The sequence below is a fragment of the Bombina bombina genome, chromosome 1, assembly GCF_027579735.1.
Source record: "Bombina bombina isolate aBomBom1 chromosome 1, aBomBom1.pri, whole genome shotgun sequence".
In the NCBI taxonomy this organism is placed as follows: domain Eukaryota; kingdom Metazoa; phylum Chordata; class Amphibia; order Anura; family Bombinatoridae; genus Bombina; species Bombina bombina.
The window spans coordinates 892,245,295-892,264,116 of record NC_069499.1 but is presented as its reverse complement, the minus strand read 5'-3'; the positions used below and the strand labels follow the sequence as shown (position 1 = coordinate 892,264,116).

Here is an 18,822-nt window from a genome sequence, read left to right as displayed (position 1 = left end):
ACCAAGGGGGAGAACTGTGTAGCGCTATATATTTTAGATTTCACGTATTAAAAGAAAAATCCAAAGGTAGGAACTGAACCCTGGGTTAAAATAGACATTCTTTTAGGTAGAAATAAACAAAGTATACTATAGTTAGCATTTTGTCAACGTTATTTGCATACACTTGTGGTATAGAGGGTTAGACCTATGTAGGCCTGTAAAAAACCATGTCCCTGGATTAATATAAAACACATCATAGTTTAGTTGTATAAGGAGCAAACCTATTATAATTACAGTTAACATTTTCTCAGTGTGACTTATATAATCTTGTTATGTAACTGCATATCACAAAAATAAGCGACTGAAAAGAATGGATAACTCGTCGTTTCGAGTTAACTATTATCTATTAAACTAATGTCTCTAAACAAAGTCAAGGAACCTCTCATCATGCTTAGATCGGTTAGCCTACTCCACATCTTTGTTTGTGGCACTGTGATAGTTTATCTTCAATTCTACGGAAGACCTCTTGCTGTAGTTCAGCTGCCCATGGATATATCCCTGAAACAATATACAACGATATGCTTGAAGTCTTCACAATTCGCAAGTCATAATCTGTCATTACCCAGCTTCTATAAACATCTGGGCTCCTCAGTAACTGCAATGATGAGTCTTTCCGGGAAGGTTTACTCTGCCTTTTCAGATCCATTATGAAGGCCGGTTCTGCTGTCGTTAATATGGGCAAAACAACTGATACATTGGTATTGTCCGTAGCTATAGCCAATTTCCCTTTTGGCTCGTAACTAGAAGCAACCGGTAGTTTGGGGTTCTGACATATGGAGGATAGAAGTGTCACAAGATCCTTTCTAAAATCTTCAAAACATGCAGATAACTGGACCTGTAAGCTATTGTCCCATTTCTCCATTGTCGGTAGTATAGCCGAAGCAGTGCCGCTGGGAACCGAATCCATTATGGTCTAGGTGGAGCGATGAATTGTTTTCAGGGTCGTAGAATCTCTGACTTAAAGCACAGCATATATGTCGAATAGCTAGGTAAAATGGCGTCGGTCAAAGTGTCGCATCCACTTCCATCTATGATTTCACTCTTCACGGTTCTTCCCACAGATTATCTCCTCCATACCCAATACCAATGAGTCTATAAACTTAAAACTCACTTTTAAAGACAAATTTAGGCAATATCTATAGCATGGTATATTCCGTTTGATCACTTTTCACAGAGAGAGCGACGGACCTGCACGTCTGCTCTTGCTGCTGGCTAGCTCCGCCCCCCTTTAACTTCATTTTTAATGTATATATATAAAAATCAAATACCCCGCATTCCCAAAGCCCACTTAAAAGTATTTTTTTAGTGAGTTAACGGTTTGAACTGTTCTCTAATAGTTACTCTAGAAACAACAAAAGTGCCATAGGACTACAACGTCAATAGGAGAACAGTTCAAGTTGTTATCTAATCAAAAAATTACTTTTGAAGTAAGCATTGGGAGCGCGGGGTATTTGTATTTCATACCTACATTAAAAATTAGGTTAAAGCGCATCTTCATTACAACTGATGAATTAAACTCCATCTAAAATATTACTAACATTCCGGATGTGTTAATACAAAGGGGAACGGTTACTATCACTTTAATAAACTATTAAAGCCTGCACAAAATTGCATGTAATAACTATAACATTTTCTGCTTCATTTTTTTATTGCACTTAAAGCTGTTAAAGAAATGTCTTGTTTGCAATTTCTCAGCCACAGCTAATCCTGCCTGTAAAAACTGTGATTGTTACCTTTGTTCAACTTTAATCAAGCTCACAGGTGTCAAAGTGAAGTATTGATGAACAATTACCCAATCACCTTTGAGTGAGCTAGCGTAAAACGTGTTAGATTACTATGAACCTCTAGTAAAAATAGACTCATTTTTGAGTGAGCTTGCTAGCGTAAAACATGTTAGATTACTATGAACCTCTAGTAAAAATAGACTAATTTTTGAGTGAGCTTGCTAGCGTAAAACGTGTTAGATTACTATGAACCTCTAGTAAAAATAGACTCATTTTTGAGTGAGCTTGCTAGCGTAAAACGTGTTAGATTACTATGAACCTCTAGTAAAAATAGACTCATTAAAAATTGTGTTTTAATACTTAATAAAGAATTCAATTTTATATTTGTTTTTTTAGTTTCCCTCTCTTTTGTCAAGTTTAAATTGGATCAGGAGATTCCAAGTCTATGCTGCATGAAACTCTGCAATGAAACGGCATGAAACATATTATAAAGCTTCTTTTGATTTGCAGGCAACTTGTAAAACGTACAGTTATGAATCTGTCCTGTTTTGCAGGCTAGTCAGATTTTAACTGTTAGAAAAAAAGATACTTTTGTATATTTTAACCTAATTAACTGATTGCTATGACACATTTAAAAGGATAGGAAGGTCAAAATTAAAATGTGCATACTGCATTTAAATTTTAAATACATGCATTTTTGCAATATTACGGAGCTCCAGAGGTGTCACAAAAGATTTTTTTTTTAAATTGTGCGCACATTTTGCTAAATTGTTAGCATATTTTGCTAAATCGTAAGCAGATTTTACTAAATTGTGAGCACATTTTGCTAAATCGTGTGCACATTTTGCTAAATTGTGAGCACATTTTGCCAAATGGTGAGCACGATTAAGCCAAATCTTGAGCACGATTTAGCCAAAGCATAGCTATCCTTTCACAATACAATGCTAAATAATATTTGATTAACTTGTATCTAAGGCTTTGCACCAATCCCCCTTATCTCAGAGGTGTGTGCATACTTGAATTTAGCCAATCAGTGATCACTCACGATTAAACCAGAGTCAGCTCAGTTTTATCTATATGGTACACATTAACCAGCTTTTGTCTTGCTGTGAAACACTTATAAAATGCTATTGATATTAGTTCTTATAAATTATATTAATATAACAATGTTGGTTGTGCAAAGCTGGGGAATGGGTAGTAAAGGCACTATCTATCTTTTTACACAATAAAACATTTGAAGTAGACTGTCCCTTTAAACTGTACATTGTACTCAGACAGATAATCTCAATGTAAACAGCGCATTTTGCAGCTATACTGCTTTGGAATCCAATCTCTATATTTTGGATAACCTTTGCAATGTACAGCATTGTGTGTACAATAACAGAGGCTTCATGATTCTATTGTGCACAGAGCATTATGAAAAATGTTCTTTAGGTAGTGGAATCAAATTAGATGTTTCCATAGTATTAATACAAAATTAATTGCCTGCTTAAAAAAAGACAGAAGAATGTGACAATATTTTATAAAGAAATTACAGAAAAATATGTATTTAAAATTGTACAATTCATACTTTTTTACAGGGAACACAACTATTTTGTTTTAAAGTGAAGGTCAATTTTCAGCAATGAGTGCCGGTTTTTAAAAATACTTTTAAAAACAGGGGCACTTTCATTGATGAACGTTTACATTGCACCGGATTTGTAGAAATACTTACCTTTTACTTCTCCAAAACCGGATCGCCGATCCCCCGCCTTCTTCTTCCTGCTGTACAAACACAGCAATGACGAAACCGGCTTCCTCCAATCACAGCCGGGCATCACGAGATGGACGCTCTGGGGGTAAAGCCATGATTGGAGAAAGCCGTTTTTGTCATTTCTGACGTCAGTACAGACGTAAGTACAGAGGAACTGAGGCTGGGATCAGCGATCCGGTTTTGGAGAAGTAAAAGGTAAGTATTTCTACAAATTTGGTGCAATGTAAACTTTCAATGATAGTGCTCCTGTTTTTAAAAGTATTTTTAAAAACCAGGCACTCATTGTTGAAAATTGACCTTCACTTTAAGAAACCAGTTTTTAACCTGAATTAATAACTAATTTCAATTCAATATATACTTTAAATATAATATAATTTACACCTATTTCACCTCCAATAATTTGAATATAATTGCATTGTATTGTTAAAGGATAAATATGCTTTGTGAGCATTGCAATACTACTATGTACTGTTTGTCACATAACATAATGCTAACATTGGACTTTTAGAAGTTCATGTGACTGAAGCTGAGGTCCACACTTACCAGTCTGTCTGTATTGATCCTCACTGACTGAACTGAAACTGAAAGTAATGTTAGCTGGTGAGCCTGATCTGTAAGTGGGAGGATTTAGCTAAATTGTGAGCACGATTTAGCAAAATGTGCTCACGATTTTGCAAAATGTGCTCACGATTTATAAAAAAAATCTTGTGTGACACCTCTGGGGCTCTGTACAATATACAAAAAAGCTTAAAGTAAAAGTTATTACTGCTTTTCAGCTCCATACACACATATGCTCTAGCATTCAAACACCATACTCTCTCAGTGAGTCCGCGGTGGCTTCTATATAGAAACTTACAGAAGCAATACACACCACCGCCATCTCTCTGAATAGGAATTGTGTATGAACCCTGATTATGGGCTAGATTACAAGTGGCAGCCCCCCCCCCCCCCGCTAACTTGCGCTCATAATACAAGTTGAAAGTAAACGCGACCACACGAGCACAAACTAAATTTGCACTTGTCGGGTTAGAGCGACTGAAGACCTGGAGTAAAAGGTTAGGGGAAAAAATAATAAATTACTAAATACAACATAAATACATTTAAAAATACATGTACACTCATATATACAATATCTAATAATAATTGTAAAGATAAATTTTTAAAAAAAATGGTAATGGTTCAAAAGTATATGGTATATTACAAGTTGTTTGACTGCAAAGGGTTATAATGTATACATACAGTACATATACATATCTAAATATTTGTGTATATATATATATATATATATATATATATATACATACATGTTTTTATGTGTTTATATTAATATATATTTACACATTGGAGCCCTTTCCACTCAAATACCTTTAAACATTAATTATAATTTTTAATCAATATTAATATTAAATTATTTGTTTTTGCTGTAAATATTTTACTTTCCAATGTTCTTCGCATAGGGGAAAATGTTCTATGTATTTTTTTTTATTTTTTTTTAATGTTCTATCGGCTAGATTACGAGTTTGGCATTAGAAGCTGTGCGGTGCTAATGAGCACTTTATGCTCACCGCTCACTTACAGACAGCGCTGGTATTACAGGTTTTTACAAACCCGGCGTTAACCGCAAAAAAGTGATCATAGAGCAAAATTTTGCTCCACATCTTACCTTAATACCAGCGCTGCTTACGTTAGCGGTGAGCTGGCTGAACGTGCTTGAGCACGATTTCCCCATAGGAATCAATGGGGGGGAGCCGGCTGAAAAAAAGTCTAAGACCTGCAAAAAAGCAGCGTTTAGCTCCTAACGCAGCCCCATTGATTCCTATGGGGAAAATACATTTATGTCTACACCTAACAACCTAACATTAACCCAAAGTCTAAACACCCCTAATCTTACACTTATTAACCCCTAATCTGCCGCCCCCGACATCGCCGACACCTACATTATATTATTAACCCTTAATCTGCCGCCCTCAACGTCGCCGCCACTATATTAAAGTTATTAACCCCTAAACCTAAGTCTAACCCTAACACCCCCTAACTTAAATATAATTTAAATAAATCTAAATAAAATTACTATCATTAACTAAATTATTCCTATTTAAAACTAAATACTTACCTGTAAAATAAACCCTAAGATAGCTACGATATAACTAATAGTTACATAGGCCTAGATTTGGCGTTTGGCGGTAGCCGTGAAAACCAGCGTTAGAGGCTCCTAACGCTGGTTTTAGGCTACCTCCTGTATTTGGAGTCACTCAAAAAAGGGTCTAACGCTCACTTTTCAGCCGCGACTTTTCCATACCGCAGATCCCCTTACGTCAATTGCGTATCCTATCTTTTCAATGGGATTTTTCTAACTCCGGTATTTAGAGTCGTGTCTGAAGTGAGCTTTAGAATTCTAACGACAAAACTCCAGCCGCAGAAAAAAGTCAGTAGTTAAGAGCTTTCTGGGCTAACGCCGGTTCATAAAGCTCTTAACTACTGTATTCTAAAGTACACTTACACCCATAAACTACCTATGTACCCCTAAACCGAGGCCCCCACACATCGCCGCCACTCGATTTAATTTTTTTAACCCCTAATCTGCCGACCGCCACCTACGTTATCCTTATGTACCCCTAATCTGCTGCCCCTAACACCGCCGACCCCTATATTATATTTATTAACCCCTAACCTGCCCCCCACAACGTCGCAGCCAGCTACCTACAATAATTAACCCCTAATCTGCCGACCGCAAAGAGCCGCCACCTACATTATAGCTATGTACCCCTAATCTGCTGCCCCTAACACCGCCGACCCCTATATTATATTTATTAACCCCTAATCTGCCCCCCACAACGTCGCCTCCACCTGCCTACACTTATTAACCCCTAATCTGCTGAGCGGACCGCGCAGCTATCATAATAAAGTTATTAACCCCTAATCCGCCTCACTAACCCTATAATAAATAGTAATAACCCCTAATCTGCCCTCCCTAACATCGCCGACACCTAACTTCAAACATTAACCCCTAATCTGCCGACTGGAGCTCACCGCTATTCTAATAAATGTATTAACCCCTAAAGCTAAGTCTAACCCTAACACTAACACCCCCCCTAACTTAAATATAATTTAAATCTAACAAAATAAATTAACTCTTATTAAATAAATTATTCCTATTTAAAGCTAAATACTTACCTGTAAAATAAATCCTAATATAGCTACAATATAAATTATAATTATATTATAGCTATTTTAGGATTAATATTTATTTTACAGGTAACTTTGTATTTATTTTAACCAGGTACAATAGCTATTAAATAGTTAAGAACTATTTAATAGCTAAAATAGTTAAAATAATTACAAAATTACCTGTAAAATAAATCCTAACCTAAGTTACAATTAAACCTAACACTATACTATCATTAAATTAATTAAATAAAATACCTACAATTACCTACAATTAAACCTAACACTACACTATTAATACATTAATTAAATACAATACCTAAAAATAACTACAATGAAATAAACTAACTAAAGTACAAAAAATAAAAAAGAACTAAGTTACAAAAAATAAAAAAATATTTACAAACATAAGAAAAATCTTACAACAATTTTAAACTAATTACACCTACTCTAAGCCCCCTAATAAAATAACAAAGCCCCCCAAAATAAAAAATGCCCTACCCTATTCTAAATTACTAAAGTTCAAAGCTCTTTTACCTTACCAGCCCTGAACAGGGCCCTTTGCGGGGCATGCCCCAAAGAATTCAGCTCTTTTGCCTGTAAAAAAAAAACATACAATACCCCCCCCAACATTACAACCCACCACCCACATACCCCTAATCTAACCCAAACCCCCCTTAAATAAACCTAATACTAAGCCCCTGAAGATCATCCTACCTTGTCTTCACCATACCAGGTTCACCGATCGGTCCTGGCTCCAAAATCTTCATCCAACCCAAGCGGGGGCTGGCGATCCATCATCCGGCGGCTGAAGAGGTCCAGAAGAGGCTCCAAAGTCTTCATCCTATCCGGGAAGAAGAGTAGATCCGGACCGGTAGCCATCATCTTCCAAGCGAATCAGATTGAGCTCGCATTCTATTGGCTGATCAGAACAGCCAATAGAATGCGAGCTCAATCTGATTGGCTGATTGGATCAGCCAATCGGATTGAACTTGATTCTGATTGGCTGATTCCATCAGCCAATCAGAATATTCCTACCTTAATTCCGATTGGCTGATAGAATCCTATCAGCCAATCGGAATTCGAGGGACGCCATCTTGGATGACGTCCCTTAAAGGAACCGTCATTCTTCAGTTGGACGTCGCCGGATGAAGATGGGTCCGCGGTGGAGGTCTTCAGGATGGAGCCGGTCCTCATCGGATGAAGATAGAAGATGCCGCTTGGAAGATGATGGTTGCCGGTCCGGATCTACTCTTCTTCCCGGATAGGATGAAGACTTTGGAGCCTCTTCTGGACCTCTTCAGCCGCCGGCTGATGGATCGCCAGCCCCCGCTTGGGTTGGATGAAGATTTTGGAGCCAGGACCGATCGGTGAACCTGGTATGGTGAAGACAAGGTAGGATGATCTTCAGGGGCTTAGTGTTAGGTTTATTTAAGGGGGGTTTGGGTTAGATTAGGGGTATGTGGGTGGTGGGTTGTAATGTTGGGGGGGTATTGTATGTTTTTTTTTTACAGGCAAAAGAGCTGAATTCTTTGGGGCATGCCCCGCAAAGGGCCCTGTTCAGGGCTGGTAAGGTAAAAGAGCTTTGAACTTTAGTAATTTAGAATAGGGTAGGGCATTTTTTATTTTGGGGGGCTTTGTTATTTTATTAGGGGGCTTAGAGTAGGTGTAATTAGTTTAAAATTGTTGTAATATTTTTCTTATGTTTGTAAAAAAAATTATTTTTTGTAACTTAGTTCTTTTTTATTTTTTGTGCTTTAGTTAGTTTATTTCATTGTAGTTATTTTTAGGTATTGTATTTAATTAATGTATTGATAGTGTAGTGTTAGGTTTAATTGTAGGTAATTGTAGGTATTTTATTTAATTAATTTAATGATAGTATAGTGTTAGGTTTAATTGTAACTTAGGTTAGGATTTATTTTACAGGTAATTTTGTAATTATTTTAACTATTTTAGCTATTAAATAGTTCTTAACTATTTAATAGCTATTGTACCTGGTTAAAATAAATACAAAGTTACCTGTAAAATAAATATTAATCCTAAAATAGCTATAATATAATTATAATTTATATTGTAACTATATTAGGATTTATTTTACAGGTAAGTATTTAGCTTTAAATAGGAATAATTTATTTAATAAGAGATAATTAATTTCGTTAGATTAAAATTATATTTAATTTAGGGGGTTGTTAGTGTTAGGGTTAGACTTAGCTTTAGGGGTTAATACATTTATTAGAATAGCGGTGAGCTCCAGTCGGCAGATTAGGGGTTAATAATTTAAGTTAGGTGTCGGCGATGTTAGGGAGGGCAGATTAGGGGTTAATACTATTTATTATAGGTTTAGTGAGGCGGATTAGGGGTTAATAACTTTATTATAGTAGCGCTCAGGTCCGGTCGGCAGATTAGGAGTTAATAAGTGTAGGCAGGTGGAGGCGATTTTGTGTGGGGCAGATTAGGGGTTAATAAATATAATATAGGGGTCGGCGGTGTTAGGGGCAGCAGATTAGGGGTACATAGGGATAATGTAAGTAGCGGCGGTTTACGGAGCGGCAGATTAGGGGTTAATAATAATATGCAGGGGTCAGCGATAGCGGGGGCGGCATATTAGGGGTTAATAAGTGTAAGGTTAGGGGTGTTTAGACTCAGGGTACATGTTAGAGTGTTAGGTGCAGACGTAGGAAGTGTTTCCCCATAGCAAACAATGGGGCTGCGTTAGGAGCTGAACGCGGCTTTTTTGCAGGTGTTAGGTTTTTTTTCAACTCAAACAGCCCCATTGTTTCCTATGGGGGAATCGTGCACGAGCACGTTTTTGAGGCTGGCCGCGTCCGTAAGCAACTCTGGTATCGAGAGTTGCATTTGCGTTAAATATGCTCTACGCTCCTTTTTTGGAGCCTAACGCTGACATTATATGGACTCTCAATACCAGAGTTATTTTAAAGGTGCGGCCAGAAAAAAGCCAGCGTTAGCTACGCGGGTCCTTACCGACAAAACTCTAAATCTAGCCGATAGTTTTTTTACAGGCAAGTTTGTATTTATTTTAACTAGGTAGAATAGTTATTAAATAGTTATTAACTATTTAATAACTACCAAGATAAAATAAAGACAAATTTAGCTGTAAAATAAAACCTAACCTAAATTACACTAACACCTAACACTACCCCACTATAATTAAATTAATTCGCTAAATTAAATTAAATTATCTAAAGTACAAAAAAACAAACACTAAATTACAGAAAATAATTTAAAAATTACAAGATTTTTAAACTAATTACACCTAATCTAATCCCCCTAACAAAATAAAAAAAAGCCCCCCCAAAATAAAAAAGCCCTACCCTACACTAAATTACAAATATCCCTTAAAAGGGTTTTTTGCGGGGCATTGCCCCAAAGTAATCAGCACTTTTACCTGTAAAAAAAATTACAGATCCCCCCAACATTAAAACCCACCACCCACACAACCAACCCTACTCTAAAACCCACCCAATACCCCCTTAAAAAAACCTAACACTAACCTCCTGAAGATCACCCTACCGGGAGACGTCTTCATCCAACCGGGCAGAAGTGGTCCTCCAGATGGGTAGAAGTCTTCATCCAAGCCGGGGCGAAGTGGTCCTCCAGACAGGCAGAAGTCTTCATCCAGACGGCATCTTCTATCTTCATCCATCCGGCGCGGAGCGTGTCCATCTTCAAGACATCCGGCGCAGAGCATCCTCTTCATCCGGAGTCTTCTTACTAAATGACGGTACCTTTAAGTGACGTCATCCAAGATGGCGTCCCTTCAATTCCGATTGGCTGATAGAATTCTACCAGCCAATCGGAATTAAGGTAGAAAAAATCCTATTGGCTGATGCAATCAGCCAATAGGATTGAGCTGGAATTCTATTGGCTGTTCCAATCAGCCAATAGAATGCAATCTCAATCCTATTGGCTGATTGCATCAGCCAATAGAATTTTTTTCTACCTTAATTCCGATTGGCCGATAGAATTCTATCAGCCAATTGGAATTGAAGGGACACCATCTTGGATAACGTCACTTAAAGGTACCGTCATTTAGTAAGAAGATGAAGAGGATGCTCCGCGTTGGATGTCTTGAAGATGGACCCGCTCCACGCCGGATGGATGAAGATAGAAGATGCCGTCTGGATGAAGACTTCTGCCCGTCTGGAGGACCACTTCTGCCCGGCTTGGATGAAGACTTCTGCCCATCTGGAGGACCACTTCTGCCCGGTTGGATGAAGACGTCTCCCGGTAGGGTGATCTTCAGGGGGTTAGTGTTAGGTTTTTTTAAGGGGGTTTTAGGTGTGTTTTAGAGTAGGGTTGGTTGTGTGGGTGGTGGGTTTCAATGTTGGGGGGATCTGTAATTTTTTTTACAGGTTAAAGAGCTGATTAATTTTAAGGGCTATTTGTAATTTAGTGTAGGGTAGGGCTTTTTTTATTTTGGGGGGCTTTTTTATTTTATTAGGGGGATTAGATTAGGTGTAATTTGTTTAAAAGTCTTGTAAATTTTTTTTATTATTTTCTAGAATTTAGTGTTTGTTTGTTTTTTGTACTTTAGATAATTTTATTTAATTTAGGGAATTAATTTAATTATAGTGGTAGTGTTAGGTGTAATTGTAACTTAGGTTAAGTTTTATTTTACAGGTACTTTTGTCTTTATTTTAGCTAGGTAGTTATTAAATAGTTAATAACTATTTAATAACTATTCTACCTAGTTAAAATAAATACAAACTTGCCTGTAAAATAAAAATAAATCCTAGGCTAGCTACAATGTAACTATTGTAGCTAGCTTAGGGTTTATTTTATAGGTAAGTATTTAGTTTTAAATAGGAATAATTTAGTTAATGATAGTTATTTTATTTAGATTTATTTAAATTATATTTAAATTAGGGGGGTTAGGGTTCGGGTTAGACTTAGATTTAGGGGTTAATAACTTTAATATAGTGGTGGCGACGTTGGGGGCAGCAGATTAGGGGTTAATAAATGTAGGTAGGTGTCGGGGATGTTAGGGATGGCAGATTAGAGGTTAATAAAATTTAACTAGTGTTTGCGAGGCAGGAGTGTGGCGGTTTAGGGATTAATATATTTATTATAGTGGCGGCATTGTCCGGTTTGGCAGATTAGGGGGTTACATTTTTTTTTAAAGTGTTTGCGATGTGGGGGGCCTCGGTTTAGGGGTTAATAGGTAGTTTATGGGTGTTAGTGTACTTTTTAGCACTTTAGTTAAGAGTTTTATGCTACGGCGTTGTAGTGTAGAACTCTTAACTACTAACTTCTAAATGCAGTACCAGTCTTGACAGGAGAGGGTCTACCGCTCACTTTTTGTCAGATTCGTAATACCGGCGCTATGCAAGTCCAATTGAAAAAATAGGATACTCAATTGACGTAAGTGGATTTGCGGTATTTCCAAGTCTGGCCAAAAAAGTGAGCGGTACACCTGTACCTGCAAGACTCGTAATACCAGCGGGCGTTAAAAAAGCAGCGTTGGGACTGGCCAACGCTGCTTTTTAAGCCTAACGCAAGACTTGTAATCTAGCCGTATGTATTTTAACAATTTTAAATAGATATTCCCATATACAGTATATCTGTATATACCTATAGATAGATGGATAGACAGATATTTTACAAAATAGTTATTTTATATATATATATATATATATATATATATATATATATATATATATATATTTAAAGGGACAGTCAACGTTACCTTTATAAGTAAATACGTTTTTTTTTAATATTTTTTTTAATATTTCAAATATCTACAATATTATACCTTTATTATTCCGTTTTGGCTCCCCCATCTGGCTGCCCACAGATCCTCAGTGGGTTTTTTTATTTTAGAGTCACAGTATGCTCTGGCAAATAAGGAGAATATCGAGCACCTCACCCATAGATATAATGTAAGCACGCTCTCTTAGTAACAGAGATGACGCACATGCTCAGATCCTGTGCTCCAAATGAGGAAGTGAAGATAGAGGAACGCAACAAAACAAGCCTAGCTATCATAGCGCTTCACTCTAATGCATTTTTTTTAGCATCAAGCTGTATATATACATGTCAATGTGAATTTGTAATTTATAGCTTGTAGTCTCACTATCAATTTAAACTTTTTAATTACAAGTGCAATAGGGATAATTATTTAAACTATTTAGTTGTCATATTTTATTTTACTTCAAATACATACACTGATCTAATTACTAGACTAAGGGGCCCATTAATGAAAGTGCGAGCGGACATGATACAATGTAGCGTATCATGTCCGCCGCACATCGATAAATGCAGACAGCATACGCTGTCGTCATTTATCATTGCACAAGCAGTTCTTGTGAACTGCTTGTTCAATGCCGCCCCCTGCAGATTCGTGGCAAATTGATGTCCGTAGCCTCAGAGCAGGCGGACAAGTTATTGAGCAGCGGTTTCCGGCGAGCACCATTCGGAGCTTGATAATTCGGCCCTATAGCATGAATATGTATAAAGATTTATAAAATATCTTTATACTTATTCATGCTATGGCTGGTAATTAGATCAGTGATTGTATTTGAAGTAAAATAAAAATGACAGCTAAATAGATGAAATAATCATCCCTTATGCACCGTGCTTATTTTTGTTGAAGGGGTTATATTGTTTATTATGAGTCTTGAGAAGAAAATAAAACGCTTCCTTCTTCTAGTAGTGTAAACAGCAGATCGCTATTACATTCTTATAGCGATCCACTGTTTACATTTCTCTGTCAAATGACAGAGTGATGCTGCAGCACAAGCGCTATCGCACATGGAAGGATCTGTGCGAGCGTGCATTGCAATTAGAAGAGTGGGCGTATGCTTAGTCTAGCCGAACCGCCCACTGTAGTCAAGAAAAAATTACAGTGAGTCGGGGTGGACTGGGGTAAGAATCAGAACGAAGTTTCCAGGCACAATTTAAATTTTCAAAAGTGGAATAGATATATTGAAAGCATGCCATAATATTAAAATATAAAAAGTATATACAATAAGCTTTATTATAAAGGATTGTTTATGGTCCCTTTAAGTAGAATATTCTATGTGAAGAACATTGGAATGTAAACTATTCATAATTCATGTTGGGTATAGAGCACTTGGTTAAATGAGCAATAGGTTAAATGAGCAATAGGTGTTAATTTTTGTCCATTAAAGTTTATGTGAAGAAGAAGTTAGCCAAGTCGCAATATCCAAAGTCCAACAGTTAGCGCATGTCGGCTTTCGCTCACACGCAAACATTTTACTTTATTATTATCGGTTATTTGTAGAGCGCCAGTAATACGGGCGCTAACCCGAGCTCGTTAAAAGTTTACTTCTAGCAGTGTTAGAGCTTAATAGCAACCCACTTGTAATCTGACCCGATATTTAGAATTTAAATCCACTCATGCACAATTTAATTTTGACCTTTCTATCCATTTAAGAAGAATCTGCAAAATGTCATCAGTGGTTTTCAGTTGTGCTGTTTGGCTGCTCACATGCCTTGCTTTATCACATTACCATAAGACTTTCCCAAGATCTTTTCATTGTTGGACTTGTTAGATCGTGTACTTATATATATGTGTATATATATATATATATATATATATATATATATATATATTTTTTTTTTTTTAAAGCTATAAATGGTCTGTCTACTTTTGTATTATTTTATTTGTAACATTTTATCAAGCCCTTTTTTAAATCTATTTCAACATGTATATGAAGTAGAGCATTACATAATGTTATTTCTTTCTTAGGTGCTGGTTTGGTTTTCATTATTTACCCAGAAGCGATATCAACCCTTGCCGGCTCAACATTCTGGGCAGTGGTATTTTTCATCATGTTACTGACCCTTGGAATCGATAGTGCTGTAAGTGTCATTTAACCAACTATTAAGCAAAATCTCAAGAGGTTTTTATATGGTTTAGTTTTTTGATGTGTTAACAAAATTGAGGGATTAGGCCCATATATATTTAAAAAGACATTAAAGGGACATTAAACCCAATTGTTTTCTTTCATGATTCAGATAGAGAATACCATTTTAAACAACTTTTTAATTTACTTCTATTATCTAATTTGCTCCATTCTCTTGATATTCTTTCCTGAAAAGCATATCTAGATATGCTCAGTAGATTCTGATTGGTGGCTGCACGTAGATGCCTCATGTGATTGGCTCACCAATGTGCATTGCTATTTATTTAACATCAAGATATCTAAAGATTGCAGCAAATTAGATAATAGAAGTAAATTGGAATGTCGTTTAAAATTGTATTCTCTATCTGAATCATGAAAGAAAAATTTGGGGTTTAGTGGCCCTTTAACTCACATCTGTACATTTATATACATCACACGGTCCTGAGCTTTACAGCTGCATTGGAGTATATAAATGTCCGTGCAACTTAAAGATGTGTGAGCTTTTAGTGCACGAGACTATGGAAGAATTTTACTGTTTTTCACATCATATTTTATATGCAGGTTTTCAATAAGTTTTCTTCCTCATTGCGCAACAACTCTACAGCCCCTCTAAACCTCTTCACAATGCTGTAAATACAAAAAGTCATTGGATTGAAATATGAGAGGTATTTCAGGACAGTTTTAAAGGGACACTCAAGTCCAAATAAACTTTTATGATTCAGATAGAGCATGCAGTTTTAAGACGCTTTCCAATTTACTTCCATTATCAAATTTTGCACAGTCTTTTTATATTCACGCTTTCTGGGGAACAAGATCCTACTGAGCATGTGCACAAGTTCACTGGGTATACGTATACTAGTTTGTGATTGGATGATATCTGCCACATTATACAAGAACTGCTTGCGCAATGATAAATGCTGACAGTGTATGCTGTCGGTATTTATCAATGTGCGGCAGACATTATACGCTACATCGCATCATGTCCATCCGCACTTTAATAAATCAGCCCCTAGGTGTTAAATCATTGTCTTTTTATTATGTACCTGTTAATTATGCAATTCTCCTGCATTGAGTGGTCCTTTAAAGGGACAGTACACTGTAAAATTGTTTTTATATGAATGTATTTTCAATGACTTGTTATACCAGCTGCAGAGTATAAAATGTATAAGAAATAGCATTTTCAGGTTTATTTGTGTATATGAAGTAGCTGGTTTTGTGCTTTTAAACCACAGCCTATTACAATGGGTTGAGCTTCAGGTAATATCAGATCTCATTATGTTATCACTTTGTGTACACATACTTGCTTCCTTATCTTATATTTGTCTGGAAAACTAAAGCTCAATACATAGAGAGAACAATGGAAAATTATAATTTTGCCCCCCCCCCCCCCCCCACTGAGAGTGTAATGTCTTCTACTGGCTGTATTTACTTAGGCTATTCAATAGAATATACTCCAGTATAGAAACGTTCTCAATAGGTTGGGCTACCACAGGCTAAATCAGCAATTTCAAATGCCAAAATAGGGGTAAAGGAGCTATTGTAAACAATTTAAAACACTCCAGCAGGTAAAATGAATCATTGGGAACAATTTAAAGGGGAGAACATTTTTGGGTGAACTGTCCCTTTAAGTATCTGACATTTTTACCTGGCCTAATCTTAAAGGGACATTATACACTCATTTTTTCTTTGCATAAATGTTTTGTAGATGATCTATTTATATAGCCCATAAAGTTTTTTTTAAAAATAAATGTATAGTTTAACATTGCTCTGATTTTCAGACTCCTAACCAAGCCCCAAAGTTTTATGTGAATACTGTCAGCTACCTTCTCCAGCTTGCTCCTGTTTGTGTAAAGGGTCTTTTCATATGCAAAAGAAGGGGGAGGGGGGAGTGTCTTATTTGCCACTTGCAGTGGGCTTTCCAGCTACCTTTTCAACAGAGCCAAACTGACAGCTTCTAAGTAAGTTTTTAAACCGTTTTATACTGGATTTATATATCAGTATCTGTGCATCTTATTCTTTATAGTAGTGTTTATTACATGCAGTTATATGAAAATGAGTGTATACTGTCCCTTTAATAATAAATATTCTAAATTACTCCTTATGTACAGATTACTAGGGCACCTTATTTGACTATGTAAACAGTTCTGAAAAGACTATTAACAACGTTGATTTGAAAAACTGACGCTTCTTCTCTTCTTCTTCAGATGGGAGGTATGGAGGCTGTAATCACTGGACTCGCTGATGATTTCATAATTATAAAAAAACACCGAAAGTTTTTCACCTTTGTGGTCGCACTCATCACATTCCTGCTGGCCTTACTGTGCATTACCAATGTGGGTACCAATCATCATTTAAACTATGAGGAGAGGTTAGCCAAAATGGGTCTGTTTTCTCTGGCGCTTGAGAGGTGATATTGTTACTTTATACAAATATATTCAAGTCCCATATACAGAACTTGCAGAAACTCTGTTTATTTCAAGGCCATTTTTGTGACAAGAGATCACAATTTAAGGCTAGAAGAAAGGATGTTTAGCCCCCGATTATCTAATGGTCTCTGGGCTGATGAAATTATTTAAGAATGCTCGCCATTACTACTATTTCCTTGGTTGAATTATCTAAAGCCCCTTTTTATCATGATGCCTCGCTAAGGGCGCATACTGAATTTTTTTATGGGGAGGAGATACGTACATTACAAAAGTGCACAATGAAAATCGTAATTTAAGTACACTGGATGTGCAAAAAACACATAGAAAATAATACCTTTAAGCAATTACAAAGAGTAATTGTTTTTTTATCGTAAAATGGACTGAACATAGGTGTTCCATGGTCGTGTATGAAATTGTCTCTCAATTCCCAACATAATTATCTTATCTAATTATTTTTTTGCTCTAGTACTTAAAGGGCCAGTAAACCTACAAAATTATTTTATATAATTTTGCACATAGTGCAGAATTATATAACATTAGCTTAGCGCCAACTTTATAAAGCAAATGACTGCAGAGATATTTTATTACGAAATTGAATTTTCCAGAACTCCACTCATGGCTCTACTGAGCGGGTCTTTTTTTCCATAAGCGAGCCTAATGGTACCATTAAACTGAATGTAGCTTGTTCCCACTCTGGTCTGCTAGCGGCAGCAAGCTACATTCAGTTTAATGGCGTGATTGGACAACATGCCCGCGAAGAGCTTATGGAAAAAAAGACCCGCTCAGTAGAGCCAGGAGCGGAGTTCTGGAAAATTTAATTTCGTAATAAAATATCTCTGCAGTCCTTTGCTTTATAAAGTTGGCGCTAAGCTAATGTTATATAATTCTGCACTATGTGCAGAATTATATAACATTATTTTGTAGGTTTACTGGCTTATTTAAACATTTCAACCCTACAGTTCTCGCTGTTTTTTCTCGCAAATTAAAAGCTAAATTAAGTACTCAAAACACTAATTACTCTGAAAGGAAAACCTGTGCATACAAAAATAACAGCAAATTTAAGGTACAGTGCACTCAAAACAGTATTTTTTGTTTTGTATTAGGCAAAATATTAAAGTTTAAACTAACGCCAGGTTCTTCCTGTGTACTTCGTTCTCCATTGTGAACTTTTACATAGCAAAGAGCTCTAATTATTTCTATAGGAGACAGCTCGCTACTCACAGGGACAGACCATTTTCTTTGATAACTGCACCGAGACTGTCTCTGTAAGGCTGAACATTTCAAGTTTACATCACTTTAATCTCAAATGGAGCTTCTTTGTTGTAAATCAGTATATGTTGAACTCTATGGACTTTTGTCTTCTCATAAGAATTGAACAATACACATCTGCAGTCAACTCAGGATTAATTAAAATCAATGTGTTATTAATAATATTTAACCATTATAAAGGAAATTGAATTTCAGACATTCTAAATGAATCCTTTTTGTTTCATCCCATATTAGGGTGGGATCTATGTGCTCACACTCCTGGATACATTTGCTGCTGGGACATCAATATTGTTTGCCGTTTTAATAGAAGCAATAGGTGTGGCTTGGTTCTATGGTACGTAAAATAGTCACTTGGTAAATATCTGCTAATATACAATACAGTATATTTATGTTTTTAAAGAACACATTTCAGTCTCTATGTTAGATTCATATATTTACACATACATTTCATTATATCAGTGATGACACACTAAGGTAATCAAACAATGACTTATCTATTGGGGGAGGTAGATACTTTTTTTGACAAATAGTAAGAAGTGAATACAGCGCCAACAAGA

General features: G+C 36.3%; 1 protein-coding gene across 1 annotated transcript in view; it reads left to right on the top strand.

The window, feature by feature from the left end:
* Nucleotides 1-18,822, top strand: part of SLC6A2 (solute carrier family 6 member 2) — a 249,464-nt gene that overhangs the window by 171,256 nt on the left and 59,386 nt on the right. The window contains exons 9-11 of the mRNA XM_053699566.1: nt 14,414-14,526; nt 16,775-16,903; nt 18,500-18,599. Of these exons, the coding sequence (XP_053555541.1) occupies nt 14,414-14,526; nt 16,775-16,903; nt 18,500-18,599 (342 nt within the window). The remainder of the gene's footprint in view (nt 1-14,413; nt 14,527-16,774; nt 16,904-18,499; nt 18,600-18,822) is intronic.